Source organism: Fulmarus glacialis, unplaced genomic scaffold, assembly GCF_000690835.1.
Source record: "Fulmarus glacialis isolate BGI_N327 unplaced genomic scaffold, ASM69083v1 scaffold25857, whole genome shotgun sequence".
Taxonomy (NCBI): Eukaryota; Metazoa; Chordata; class Aves; order Procellariiformes; family Procellariidae; genus Fulmarus; species Fulmarus glacialis.
In genome coordinates, this window is record NW_009222958.1 from 843 (window position 1) to 15,535 (window position 14,693).

The following is a 14,693-nucleotide window of genomic DNA, read 5'->3' on the forward strand; positions in this document are numbered from 1 at the left end:
GTGAAGATCTTGTAGTTAAGTTATAGTTAATATTTTTATCCTTAGATAAATGTTAATACGAAAATAGATTTTTTAAAAATATATTTTTGTACAACAAGGCTTTTGATATTAAATCAGTAGTAGTAAATATGTATTCCAGGTCAATCTAGTACTGCTTTATGTTTGTATTGCCTGAACACTACCAATTATAGTGTTCTCTTCTGACTTTGCTCAAACTGACAAACTAACTGCTTTGACTAAAATTTTCCACCAGGGTTATGCTGATGTTCTTGAGGGGAAGTTTTGGGCAAACTTTAGCAACTGTTTTTGTAAACCTTGTTTGCAAAAAACAAATTATGTGGCCGTCTTTTGGGTGGAAGGGGATCTGACATCCCTTTCTCTCAGAAATTTTATTACCCACATGCTATACAGTTGTAATCTCATAAGAACATTTGGTTTATGCTACCTGTAGAAAATCCACCCAACCTGACTGGATTGTGAACATTTAAAGAACTGTCATTTGCATGTTCTCAGTAGGGACTCGCAGGGAAATGTCACAAATTACAACCTCTGGAGTTTTCAGCTACAGCGATGTGTGCCAGACCAGGATTTATCAAGGGTTTCTCCAGCTGTGGGCTCCCCTGAGCCTGCTGGAGCCAAGATAACCCCTGGGGATCAGAACTGAGAGTGAGTGACCATGTCTCTTGCTCTCAGTGGTGCTCTTGCTCCTCCACTAATTTCAACATTGCCCCATGATCCAAAACAGGATTAAAGTCATAATGAGTTGGGTGCTTTTTTAACGCTTAAGATAACTTATCCTTTAGTATGTATTAGCACTCTTATTTAATATAAAAAGAGGCAATAACTTACAAGAAGTTCCTGAAGTCCTCTTTGCGCTGCACATTTAGCGGTACACAAGTATGATAAATGTGAACGTTTGTGCTTCCTTTGCCTGTTGTGTAGGTTCCAAGTGGCAGGGTGATACTCTGTCAGCTGACTCAAATTCAACATGGTTCTCAGACTGAGAATCCTCCAGAGTGCTAGAAGCTTGATATCACTAAGAGATTGGGTTTTGTGAGCTCATGTTTTTTGTGTGTATGATGCTAGAGAATACTGATACACACAGAATTAAATAGTTGGTGCTCTGATCATCTTCATAGTAATGGGTGACTATGCTTTCCTTAAAATTAGTTAGAGGCGTGCCAACATTTGGGTTTAAAAGGACAACTTTACAGAAAGCCGTGAGCTTTCATACTGTATTGAAGTTGTTTTTTTTTTTAACTTCAGTAGCTGTGAAGCAGTTACCGTAAAAAACATCAAGTAATTTCCCCTTATAGTTTTCAAGGTTTTGAAAGTTGTTTTATCTGCAGAATAGTGATAACTATGGTCTATAAACAAGTGTAGACTTACAGAGTAGAGGAAGGAGGAGCTGAGGAGAGGAAGTTGGGCTGTAGCCACCATATGGTTTGTACTGCACTGGGAGGTACTGTGCTGTGAGTCACACACTACAGTTGCGGCTATTTCCAGCTCTCATTAAAAGAAATTCTCAACTTTTGAGCAAGTGAGCTGTTTCATAATGAACTCTGCTACATTTAATGATCAGAGATCCTTGGAAGGGAAGAAAAAAAATCTTTAGAGGCAGCAAAGTCATTTGTTGCAAGTGGAAAGACTGCGATATGCCCTGCTTTAAAATAGATACTCTGTGCAGAGGGTGTTGCTTTTCCCAAATATTTATGGTATAGATTTAATATTAGTCTATGTACTGTAATCTTTTTTTCCAATTTTTTCCTTAATGATAATATTTAAGACAGCAGTTCTTTTATATTTTCTTTCATTCAGCAGTGAAATTAAAAAAAAAAATCTGTTGTCTTTGCTTATTGGTTACTTCATGTATTATGTTGTTCTAGAATAGTTCAGGCATGTTTTATGAACAAGAAAAGAAAGCGTTGAGCAACTTTTCTACCTCCCTAAACTCATTCTACCTCCACCACTACCGCCAGCAGTTCAGCAGTCTTACAGCCCTTCAAAAATAAGAAAGTTTTAAAATCACCTAGTCCTGATTGTTGAGGGGTTTTCCCTCTGAGATTTAGTGAAACACCACACCTTTGTGGTGGAAAAATCTTTCCATACAATCTGTGACGAAAACGCATGAAAAATCCTGTGGCCAAATAATTTCAAAAAAATGTTTTGAAACTTGTCCTTTCACAGTAATTTGTATACAATTAAATTGCATTCTTATGAAAGGAAGAAATATTTTTCCCTTTTTTGTCTCAGAGCATTAATCTCCTTATCCATGGTTTATCCTACATCAGCACTTAACAGTGTGAGTAATCTTTAGGTTGCAATTCGTTCTCAGTAATCTCTTTGATAAGTTGTGGTTAGCGCAGGGACAGTTCTTACACAGGGGACAGTGAGTGTCCCTGCAGCCCCCTCGCCCCCCATCCGTCTGACTTGCTGATTTCTCTCCAGCACTGTGTGGCTCATGCATAGGCCAGCACCAAGCCTGACACCACAATGTGCTGCAACTAGGAGCGTACGAGTAATCCCAGTGGGGTGGGTGCCCACCAGCTAAAAAACATTAGAACTACTTTGGGGTGAACTATTTGGCATTCTGGTCTGAATACATTTGTAAGTATCTTCAGAGAATTTTTCAAAAATAGTGTACTTGATACAGTAAATATGCCTCACAAAAATCATTTTAAAGTAAATAAAGGAACGTGGAAGGAAAAGCAGCAGAATTACAGTGATTTCTAATCACTGTTTGCCACAACTTAATCTACCTGTCACAACCAAAAGGCATTAGTTTATTTTGTGCTAGGACATAACTCTGAGTGCAGTCCTTCAGCTATTGAGGTCAACGGCCAAATTCCCTGGAAGTTCAGTAAGAATAGGATCAACTCCTTTCTCATAAATACTTTTGAGAAATAAAGAAAAAATACGTCGTGTTCTTGTTCATGGAGGAGGATTTTTAAATTTTTTTTTTTAAAAAGTACGTGAGACATTGCCTACCTCCAAATGCACGTGGATTTTGAAGTAAGCTGAAGATCTTCCACGTGCTATTCATGACCTTGTAAATCTCTTCTGTAAAACTCATGTAAAATTGCTGTTGTCTTTCCGCTTTTACAGTATCCTGTATCGTCTTACCAGTGTCTTGCCCATAATTAATGATGGCTGAATGGAGATGATGGCTGAATGGCGTTTTCTTTGGATCCCTTCAGTGGGTGGAAGATACCTGCATTCCCTGAATCATAAGTTTCTCACTTGGCAATTTTTTAGGCTCAGCTTTTATATTAGTTCTGCATGACTTTTCCCCCCATCTCTTGTTTTCTTACAGAAACCTTAGTGTAAACACAATTCTGTTGATAGAAAAGTACCTTATATGGGTATAATTGGCTTCTCTTCCCATCTAAAATATGCTATGCCTGTAAAAAGCATCTTTATATTAATAGAAATATGCCCACGATTAGGGTTTGTCATTTTCGCTATACCAGCAAAATTAAAAGCAGTATGTAGACAAGACTTTATTGTGAATTGGGCGAGTTAAACAGAGAAAGAGTGGCTCATATAGTGAAGCAGATGACTGAATATTATTCAATTTGGTAAGTATGTCTCAGCATTACCAATAAAATAATAAAGTCAACCTGTAGAAAGAGTACAAGTGTACACGTTTGGTGTGTGTCTCCCCTTCTTCAAATTCTTGATTTCATACATCTCTTACCAAAAAATCACATGAATTATTGCTGGGGATGACGTTTTTGTAGGTGTTTAAATTGTATGGCTATGAAGCCTTTCGGTCTTGTCCCATCAGAGAGTTTAATGGCAATATTACAAAACTCAAGAGAATGAAAACTGAAGAACTCCTTAGGGAAAGGTATTTTTAAACTTTCTAGTCTCTTGATTTAGTTTACAGCAATTTTGATGAGGAGTTACACACCTTTCAGTCGAGGGATTGAGGCCAGGACAAATATTTTATCAAACTGTGTTTGATGTGTTTTAATCTTCATGAACTCTTTCAGGAAGAATCAGAAAAGCTGATGGCCAGCGCACATTCCTGCCCTCTCCCTTACATCCAGTAGTTGTGCAATCCCATGGTCAGCTGGATCAGTTTGCTCATCTGATAGCAAGCCAGTCCTTCCTTCATGGGGGAGGAGACATGGACTGCTCCTTGCAGGAGCAATCCCTAGTTAGATTGGACTGAGAGTAAGATGAAATTGCACCCTTAGCTGCTGCTTGTTTGTAAACAAGAATGAGAAGAACAAGTGGAGCTTTGTGGTGTTACTCTGACATTTTGTAGTTTGCTGCAAGTCAGGAGGAGCTATTTTGAGTGTCAATTGGCGAAACTACGGGCGTAATCTGAATGTGAAAAGTAGCCTCTTAACTTCTAAGAGAATTTCTAGTCTAGGAAAACTGCTAATTATTTGTCTCTAGTGGAGGCAAAGTTGAGAGACTGCACAATATTATAGTATTTCTTCTTTTCCTCTCCCTAAATTTCTGTTTCTGTATATGTGGAGGATAAATAGTTGGAAATCAATACATCAATTTCACACACTAGCAAATATATTATTTATCTGATTTTATGCCTGTCTTCATACCAGTGAGTCTCCCCTTGCTGCTGACCTATTGGGAATGAAAAACATTTTTCTTCATGAAGAAAGTTCGCAGTATTGTCTGCAGTGGAAAACAGCAATAGCAGTTTGTCCTGGTTTCGGCTGGGATAGAGTTAGTTTTCTTCCTAGTAGCTGGCATAGTGCTGTGTTTTGGATTTAGGATGAGAATAATGTTGAGAATACAGTGATGTTTTAGTTGTTGCTGAGCAGTGCTTACACTAGTCAAGGACTTTTCAGGTTCTCCTACTGCCCTGCCAGTGAGGAGGCTGGAAGTGCACAAGAAGCTGGGAGGGGACACAACCAGGACAGCTGACCCAAACTGGCCGAAGGGATATTCCATACCATATGACGTCATGCTGAACAAAAAAAACTGGGGGGAAGTTGGATGGGGCGGGGGGGTGCGGCTGCTGCTCAGGAACAGGCCGGGCATCGGTCAGCCGGTAGTGGGGAAGCATCGGTCAGCCGGGAGTGAGCAATTGCATTTTGCATCACTTGTTTTGTATATTTGTTTGTCATTATTATTATTTTCCCTTCCTTTTTTGTCCTATTAAATTGTCTTTATCTCAACCCAGGAGTTTTCCCTTTTTTCTGATTCTCTCCCCCATCCCACTGTGGGGGGAGTGAGCGAGCGGCTGTGTGGTGTTTAGCTGCCTGATGAGTTAAACCACAACACAGTTGAAATCACATTTCGTTAAATCCAGGAAGACAGAATCCCCGAACTTGCAGCAAGAGATTACTCAAATATTTAGTTAGAAAAAGATTATAGAAATGCAAACAATCTTGCTCTGCAGGTTTGGAGCTTTTACATATAGCTTTTGGGGGTGTGTAGGGGGGTGTGTGTGTAAATATATGTATAGACTGTAGGAGAGTATCTATGTTGCAAAGGCTATTGATGGGAGAAGGGGCATTTGATAAACTGTTGTCAAACTCAAATAATAAAATCCAGCATAGGATCCTTGAGTTGAAGTTTAAGCAGTGCAGGTTTCTTTTGCATCTGGACTCTTGGCGAGTAATGGGACTTTCTTCCAGCCTTGTGTCTGAAACAGCACACGAATTATCAGAGCCATCAAATCCTCTGCAAAGCACTCACAACTGAGTGCAACATACCTGCATTTACCCCAGGAAGTCACTTGTATTTCTTGGCAGAGTTTTATAATCCATGTTTCTTTGGGTTTTTTAGTGGGTTTGCCCCCATCACACTTCTTACGTATGTTTTCCGTGTTCAAACCCCTGTTAAGTCTCCCTCTCTACCTGTCTCCTCTGTGTGCGTTTCCTCCTCCTTCCTTGTATTCTCTGCTTCTAATTGCAGTTTCTCACAGCCCTGGCGCCTCCTTGCTGCAACATTGCATCTCATTAGGTGTTTCAGAACATCGCCTTTCCCACTGCCACCCCCAACATGCTATTAACATAGCTTCAGCTGACAGTATGTTGTTATAATGGAAGTCAGCAGGCAACATCAACGTCTTATTTTAGTTGCTTGTGTATTTGCAAGTGTAAGCTGTTATGCTGAAACTTTTCACACAAATATCTGCCTGATTCTATTTGTAAAGTTTCGGCATCGGTGACTTCATTGTTTCTGAAAGTGAAGTTTCAGATGGGCAGAGCTGATTGAACAGCTTGCTGACAAAGAACGGGTAGTTTCATGGCTTCACTTGCTGCAACTCTGAGGCTCATCTGACCTCTCAGTGAGCTGATTAAGCTCCTAACCTATAGCAAACAGATATAAAAAGCTGGGCTGATTTTGTTTGTTTGTTTGTTTCCTGCTTCATTTTAGGGAGCTGAATCAACTTACTGGGAGGTCAAATGAACAGCAGAGCTGGTGAAAGGAAGAGGAAGGTACCACAGGGCTGGGAGGAGGAGATTTGGGAGTAAGGGACAGAGGAAAGGAAGGGGAACTGCTACTTCAAAGGCAGGTACCTGTTGAAGATCAATAAACTGCTGGGTCAAAGATTAAGCTTTTTCACCCTTTCCTTGTAAAGAGCTTTCCCGAGTAGAGATTTCCTTTTTGCAGAAAGTAATTTTGAAATAGTAGAGGTGTCTTTTTCTATCCTTGTTCAAAAAATCTTGTACCAAATATGGTACTTAAGGCTCTGAAATTTAGTTTGCTGAGATCAATAGAGGCCTGTTGAAGATTGACACTAAAATCTCTTCCTGGCTTCCTGAAGGAAGGCTGCAGGTCCTCCTGCTGCACTTGCCCTTCCTGGGTCTGGAGTCTTGCTCCTCCTGAGGACCAGTAGCCGCTATAGCATGTAACACCTGGACACAGACAATGGGAGATTTTCTGATATGCTCCTACTGTTTCCTTGATGTCACCCGAACATCATGAAAGAAAAGAGGAAACACCTTTGTCTCCAGTCAGTAGTGAAGACGGCTGGAAAAAATGGTTGGAAAGAATCGAAGCAGATTATCTGGAGGAAAGAGCTTAGGTAGTTAATGGCAAAATAATCTTCAGCTGAGGAAGTATGAGTCCTCAAACACCTGGAATCAAATCTAGTATTACAAGAGACTGCCATAGTTCTATTATCTACACAATAGCTAGGCACACCTTTTGTGTCGGGGCTGAGTTCAGTCAGCCAAGCATTGGCTTTGATGGCAAACTGTTGTAAGGAGTTCCTGCCTTCCTATAGCTGCTCTGCTGCCACAGTTTGCTGCCCCTTCAGTTATGCCAATGCATTCATTCTTGAGATTGTGCTTTAATACAAAAAATGACCAGCATTTGAAAAGAAATAATATTTGTTTTTTATTTATTGTCTGATCTGCTGTGTAATACAGGCCTGCAAATATTTGTACTGGCACAGCTGAAGGAGGAGTGAACTGCAGCGTGCAGATAAGATGACCAAAAGAGAGCAGGAATCTCTTGGATCAACTTTGTTACTGAAAAGTGTTCATGCAGTGAAATTTTAATACATTGTACATTTACTCTGATAATCTTTGGGCGTTTTTTACATTTAAGTATTTCAGACTTTCAGATGATCTGTGTAAATGTGTTAAAATGGTTCTGCAAACCAGTTCTGGCTTTGTTTCTTAAGGTATCATAGCTTGTTTTATTTCTGACTGTTGTGTTTAAAGGCTATTAAGCTGAAAGTCAAGCACTTGAATTAGGAAATACCAGGATTAAAGCTGCCTTTGCAAGATTAAGTTGGTCCCTTGCCATTTGTGTATGTTGCAGCCTTGGTTACTGTTAAAGTGACAGAGTTACATTGCACCAAAGAGCTCTGCCTCCTTCACTGCACAGGAGAGACCTTGCTCTGAGAATGAAAGGGAGGATTGTTATAGGATGCTTGTCTCTGTCTTGTTTAATGTAATAAATTGAAGGTGCTCTATGAATAAAAAAGGAGAATGTGGAAGGAAGGATGGGTGACAATTGGATTCTGTTTTAGACACGTAGATTTTACATCCATCTCTACTAATAGCATTACTATGTTACGATGGACAAAGGAATGCATAGTAATTACATGGTGTTTATTCTGCAAGTGTCTTACACAAGACCCAAAGCCTGGGTAAAGTAGATTAAAGTGAAAGATTTGAAAATACTTCAAAGCATTTGACTAATATACCCCTTTCTCACTGTGTCCTTGAAATATGGGTTCTGCAGCAACTTCTGTTGGGTGTCTCTGCAATACTGTTTGAGTTCAAGTTTCCTTCATAAGCACACTGTTGATCTGTTACCTCCATATACCATGCTGCAGCTTGCATCCCAGATGGATCACTTGAGTTTGCAAACTCAGTTTCTTTCAGATGAAACCAAAGGAAAAGATGCATTCCTGGAACATTTGTTCTAATAACACGCCAAGTGTTAATTGGTGCTCAGACCGTGAGACTGGGTTAGGGCCAGTCAGACTCCACCACTGTAAATTGCAGTGGCATCCACAAAGGAGACAGGTAGCGTACCCTCCCCGCCAGACAGTACTTTTAAGCAAAACATACAAAGCAAAACAAAAAAGATTGGTTTCTCAAATTCATAGAAGCTTGACTACTCTGCTCTTTTTAGATGGAGGGGGAGGATTATGCATTATAACTATCTGAGGTGAATTAAGGATAAATTAGTGTCTGTGAAACAACACTGCGAGACACTGAAACACTCAATAAAGAGACAGGTCTGGTGAGGAAACAGAATTCTGCCTTTGCTGTTGCCGTGACACTATTAACTCATTCGGTAGTTTCAGGTGTAGAAGTGGTAGCTCGGTCCTATGATATGATCAATGCCCTGAGACACTGTATGCAGCACCCTTTGATGCATTTCTCAGTAATACCAATTCAGACTTCGATCACTTGCTTATATCCATTGGTTGTAAGATTTATCACCCCCATTTATTAATTATGGGGTTATATTGTTTTTTATTTTGATAAACTTTTCAGTTTTCCTTGTAAGCTGATGAGTAGTGAAACCTTTTTGTTGTAGTAGCATACATCATGTATAAATATCTAAAGAGTAGTTTCTCAACTCAGCTGTAAAAAGAAGATAATTGCTTTTAACAGACACATCATTGACTTGTTTTACTACTACCATCATAGAGGAAGGTAGTGTAAAATTCTTACAGGTTAACTTCAACAGAATTGTAAGAGTGACCATGAAAAAAAAAGAAAATTGGATATTGCTGATTTCTCTATGTGTATGCATGTGCACAGACATATAAATTACAGTTCATGCCCATAGAAGGTCTTTGTTTAAACTGACCTAAAACCTGATTTTCTTCTTTTGTTAAGATCTAATCAGGAGCAGTCTATTGAGTTATTGAGACATCCTGCAGTACGGAGTGGGCTGTGTTTTGAAGCATATGGAACATGGGGATTTCTGCACTGCAGTTTAATTTGTGCTTATTGTACTCTGGGATGCACCTGAGGATAACTGTTCCTCAAGTATATGGGTTGTGGGCATAAAGTGCTCTTATACTAATGAATAAAATGGGGAGTTCAGTTCTTTGATTGCTTTTAAGCTAGAAGAAAGCAATGCAGGGATACTTCAATTATAATTGTGAAATTTCCAAGAAACCAGATCCTGTCAGTGCAGTTATAAGTGATGCATATTTGATAGCTAGAAGTATATATTAACAACACTTATAAAACATAAGCAAACATGATGAATTAATCTAGATTACAGACAATAATCCTGCTTCCTTCTCCCTTCCCAGTATTAATGCCCTTTCCATCATCCTATTAAAAATGACAACAAAACCCCGTTAATTTGTTTAGTCAGCAGGAGGCTGTCAGGGTTGCTTAGCCTCAGAAAGGTGACTTGGCATAACTAAGCTTTACATATCTGATTGAAGAGTTTATCAATGCAGTTGTCAAGATAGATCTTCATAAAGCTGAGAAAAAGATGATCCAGAGTTAAATGATTGAACTCTTCCTTCATGTGGACAGCTGTATTGCAGGAAGAGAACACAGCCTCCACACCCCGCAATTAGTTAGGTGTAATATTCTTGGTGTAAGATCAGCTCTTAACGGTGTATTTGAAAGTGGGCACGTGAGCTGGTTCTTCTCATGCCTGTGCATCTGTTGGAGCTAACAGTATTGTTTTAATTCCCATACCTTTCCTCCAAACAAGCTGTTTTCTTCAGCACTGTGATGGTGGTTTAGCCAGTTTATAAAGAACGGAGGAATTAGGTGTGTTTACTTTATCTCTAACAACAGTTCACATAAGGCAACCTACAACTTTTTTTTGTTGTTGTTCTTTTTCAGAAACATCGGAATCATGGAGGGGCTCTTGCATTACATAAATCCAGCACATGCCATTTCACTTCTAAGTGCATTGAATGAGGAGCGTCTAAAGGGACAGCTGTGTGATGTTGTTCTTATAGTAGGGGATCAGAAATTTCGAGCTCATAAAAATGTTCTGGCTGCCAGCAGTGAATACTTCCAGACTCTGTTCACAAATAAGGAGAATGAGTCTCAGTCAGTGTTTCAACTCGACTTTTGTGAACCAGATGCTTTTGATAATGTGTTAAACTACATTTATTCTTCATCCTTGTTTATTGAGAAAGGCAGTCTTGCAGCTGTGCAAGAACTGGGCTACAGTCTTGGAATATCCTTTCTTACAAACATTGTTTCTAAGAGTCCTCAAGCTCCTTTTCCAGCTTGCCCTATTAAGAAAATACTGTATCAAGATGAGGATGAAAGTAGTTCTCAGAAGAGAAGTGTCATTGTCTGTCAGAACAGAATTGAAGCACAAGCGAAAAGTATAAATCAAACACATGATTTAAGCCATACCTCTAAACCTTCACCCTCTGTTGCTGTCAAAACTAGCAGTAGACCACAAGTAACAAAACCAACTGAAACCCTTCACAACTTATCACTGACTGAAAGGAGATGGCTGAAAGAAAGCCCTGTGAGCTATACCAAGCTTCATGAAACTTCTGGAACTGTGGAGGACCAGAGCAGAGGTGGTTTAGTGAAAAGGAACACAGTACTGCCTCAAATGCCTTTAGCAGAGAAAGAAATTGCCAGCGATGAACCAGGAAGCAGCGGTCAGCTTTTAAGAGGAAAGGCTGCAGAGATGTCATTAAAAAGACCGCGTCCACCGGTCTTGTCTCTGCGTGGCACATCAGAATCTACATTTTTGTTGCGAGAGGCAGGAAAAGGAAATGGCCAAGGTGAAGACAGGAATTTGCTATACTACTCAAAGTTAGGACTAGTAATCCCATCTAGTGGATCTGGTCCAGAACACCAAAGTATTGACAGAAGTGGGCCACTTGTAAAAAGTCTCCTTCGAAGGTCACTGTCCATGGACAGCCAGGTTCCTATTTACTCACCTTCTGTTGACCTAAAACCTTCACAGGTATCATCCTCCTCCTCACCGGGAACTAATGATTCCCAGAAGGCATTTAATGTTGTATCTCAAAAATCATCCTTGAAAGAGTCATCGGAGAAGTTAGTCTTAGATGAAAAACCACAGGTAATACACCCACATCGCCTTAGGTCTTTTAGTGCCTCTCAGTCAACTGATAGGGAGGTTGCTTCCCCTCTCACAGAGGTGCGAATAAAAACTGAACCTAGCAGTCCACTTTCAGATCCTGCTGAGTGGGTGACGCTTCAGCACCAACAAATAAAGATTTTCCTTTTAAAACTGAAGATGATCATAAGGAACCAAGTAGACTTCCAGCAAAAAGGAGATTTCAAGCTGATAGAAGACTACCATTTAAGAAACTGAAGGTGGATGAGCAGGGTTCTCCTGGGTCAGAAGATAACTTTGAGGAAGGCTCAAGCCCTACGCACCTTGATGCTGATTTTCCTGATTCTGATGTCAGTAAAGATGAATACAGTGAGATGGAAGAAGCAAGACCAAATAAAAAATTTAAATGCAAGCACTGCCTTAAAATTTTCAGATCAACAGCAGGTCTTCATCGTCATGTTAACATGTATCATAATCCAGAGAAGCCCTATGCTTGTGACATATGCCACAAGAGATTTCACACAAATTTCAAAGTGTGGACGCACTGCCAGACACAACATGGAATTGTGAAGAATCCCTCACCTGCTTCCAGTTCACATGCTGTTTTGGATGAAAAATTCCAAAGAAAACTGATCGATATTGTGAGAGAGAGAGAAATTAAAAAAGCTCTAATAGTTAAACTAAGACGTGGCAAGCAAGGTTTTCAGGGACAGTCTGCTTCACAAGCACAACAAGTCATCAAAAGGAATTTAAGATCGAGAACCAAAGGAGCCTATATTTGTACCTACTGTGGGAAATCTTATCGTTTCCTCTCGCAATTTAAACAGCACATAAAAATGCACCCAGGGGAGAAACCAATTGGAGGAAATAAGGCTCCTAAGCAGAAAGATCATATTCATATTGAAAGTCCAGTAGAAAACAAAGAGGTTTATCAGTGCCGTCTCTGCAATGCTAAGCTCTCTTCGCTTATTGAACAGGGAAATCATGAGCGACTCTGTAGAAATGCTACTGTCTGTCCTTACTGCAGCCTTAGATTTTCTTCTCCAGAGCTGAAGCATGAGCATGAAAGCAAGTGTGAATACAAGAAGCTTACTTGTCTTGAATGTATGCGTACCTTTAAATCATCCTTTAGTATTTGGCGTCATCAAGTTGAAGTTCACAATCAAAACACAATGGCTCCATCAGAGAACTTTTCTTTACCTATCCTGGATCACAATGGAGAAATAACTAGTTCATCAAGATTGCCTCCTCAGTCAGAATCCAATAAAATGAACAATTTTGTTGCTGCAAAGGAAGATGGTGTATTCAGTGATTCGTCAGAACAAATAAATTTTGATTCTGAAGATTCCTCATGCCTACCTGAAGACTTAAGTGTTTCCAAGCAGTTTAAAATTCAGATCAAAGAAGAGCCTGCAGATGATATAGAGGATGAGGTCACTGAAACGAGCAGAGAACCTAAGGAAGTAGTCTCCAACAAAGATGCTGGTTTGTGGCCCTGTGAAAAGTGTGGGAAGATTTTCACTGTACGCAAACAGCTGGAGCGTCACCAAGAGCTCTTATGCTCTGTGAAGCCATTTATTTGTCACGTGTGTAACAAGGCCTTCCGAACCAATTTCCGTCTGTGGAGTCACTTCCAGTCTCATATGTCACAGGCTGCAGAGGAGTCCACAAATAAGGAGCCTGAGATATGTCCACCAGCTAATTCCCCATCACCACCACCTTTACCCCCACCCCCACCCCTCCCCAAAATCCAGCCTTTGGAGCCTGATAGTCCAACAGGCTTGTCTGAAAGCTCCACTACTACTGAAAAATTATTTGTACCACAGGAGTCAGATACACTCTTCTATCACGCTCCACCACTCTCAGCAATCACATTCAAAAGACAATACATGTGTAAACTCTGTCATAGGACTTTCAAGACAGCTTTTAGTCTTTGGAGCCATGAACAGACACACAATTAGCTTTAACAGATACCTTAAAAAGCTGGTTCAGTGGAGGCTGTGTTCAGGATCTCAGATATATGCCATATAAACTAGAAATCTAAGAGGATCAAAACAACAACGATGATGATGATGAAAAATTTGGAATTTGTGATGCTGCTTGGATTTGAAGATTAAGGTAAATTAACTTGGTTAGTAGGTAGAAAGCAGAGTAACTTAAAATACTGTGGTCTGGGATCTAACAGTAACAGAATAATTTTTATTTCATTTAACACTGAAATACGATCACATCTGGATTGTATGCATGGATCTTCATCCTGTGATGTTGGTGTGTGCGTGTGTATTATATATAAAGTTATATATTAAATGAAAGAGCAACAACAATTTGGATTCTAACTGTGAGTTTATAGTAGTGAAATACTGTAACCAACTTCATTAATTTTTTTTTTTTAAGAAACCAACACACAAGCTCCATATAAATAGTTGCCATGGACTTGCAGTTAGGGACGAAGTGGATGGAGTGTCTGGCTGTATTGACTTAGGTCTTAGAAACCTTTAGCAATAACAAATAAACCTCAAGTTTGAGTAATCCTAATGTTATTGGATACGAATGTTTGATATTTTAAGGGAACATAGAATTGTTTTGTTGTTATATGGAACTTGTGCAAATTAAAATAAAATCTAAAGTCAGCAATATTATTACTAAGATTTTATATAAAAAGTAGCAGCAAGTCTGCTTTCAGCCATTTAATTATAAGTTTCTAAGGAAAATTGGGGGAGGGGGTACTTTGCTTTATATAATGTCCCAAAGACTAACTTACTATAGATACTTCAGTAGCTAAAGTCATTGTATTAACAGCCATCATAATGCAAATGGTACTGTTTATAATATGAACTAAGATTGAATGGATATCAGACAAGTTTCATAATTTTGTTTCCACTATTTGTACAACTGTTCATAATTCTAACTACAAAGGAATGTATAACTATTAAATCAAAAAAAGAGAGCTCATTAAGGGACAGAAGATGAGTTGTGTTCTATACCCAGTAATAAGCTTGGCCATGAGTACAAAGATATGTTTTAACAAAAACTAAAAATGTAAATATTTATATAGACACCTGTATAAATGAAGAAGTATGTATTTGAAATTTGTATTAAGCGTACATATCCAGCTCAAAGCAGAGGAAAAAACATCACACTACAATCACTGCATTTTATGAATACAATGCCTAGAATATTTCTTTCTGCTGCTTTCTATAATTTGTGATACTGTG

At 39.3% G+C, this 14,693-nt stretch overlaps 1 protein-coding gene across 1 annotated transcript; it reads left to right on the plus strand.

Annotated features, from left to right (window-relative positions):
• Nucleotides 1-10,281: 10,281 nt before the first annotated feature.
• On the plus strand, nucleotides 10,282-13,808 carry LOC104079567 (zinc finger and BTB domain-containing protein 21-like). Its single transcript, XM_009581643.1, is given in 2 exon segments — nucleotides 10,282-11,605; nucleotides 11,608-13,808. Coding segments are annotated over 2 exon segments (3,156 nt in total). The 3' UTR covers nucleotides 13,440-13,808.
• Nucleotides 13,809-14,693: the final 885 nt, after the last annotated feature.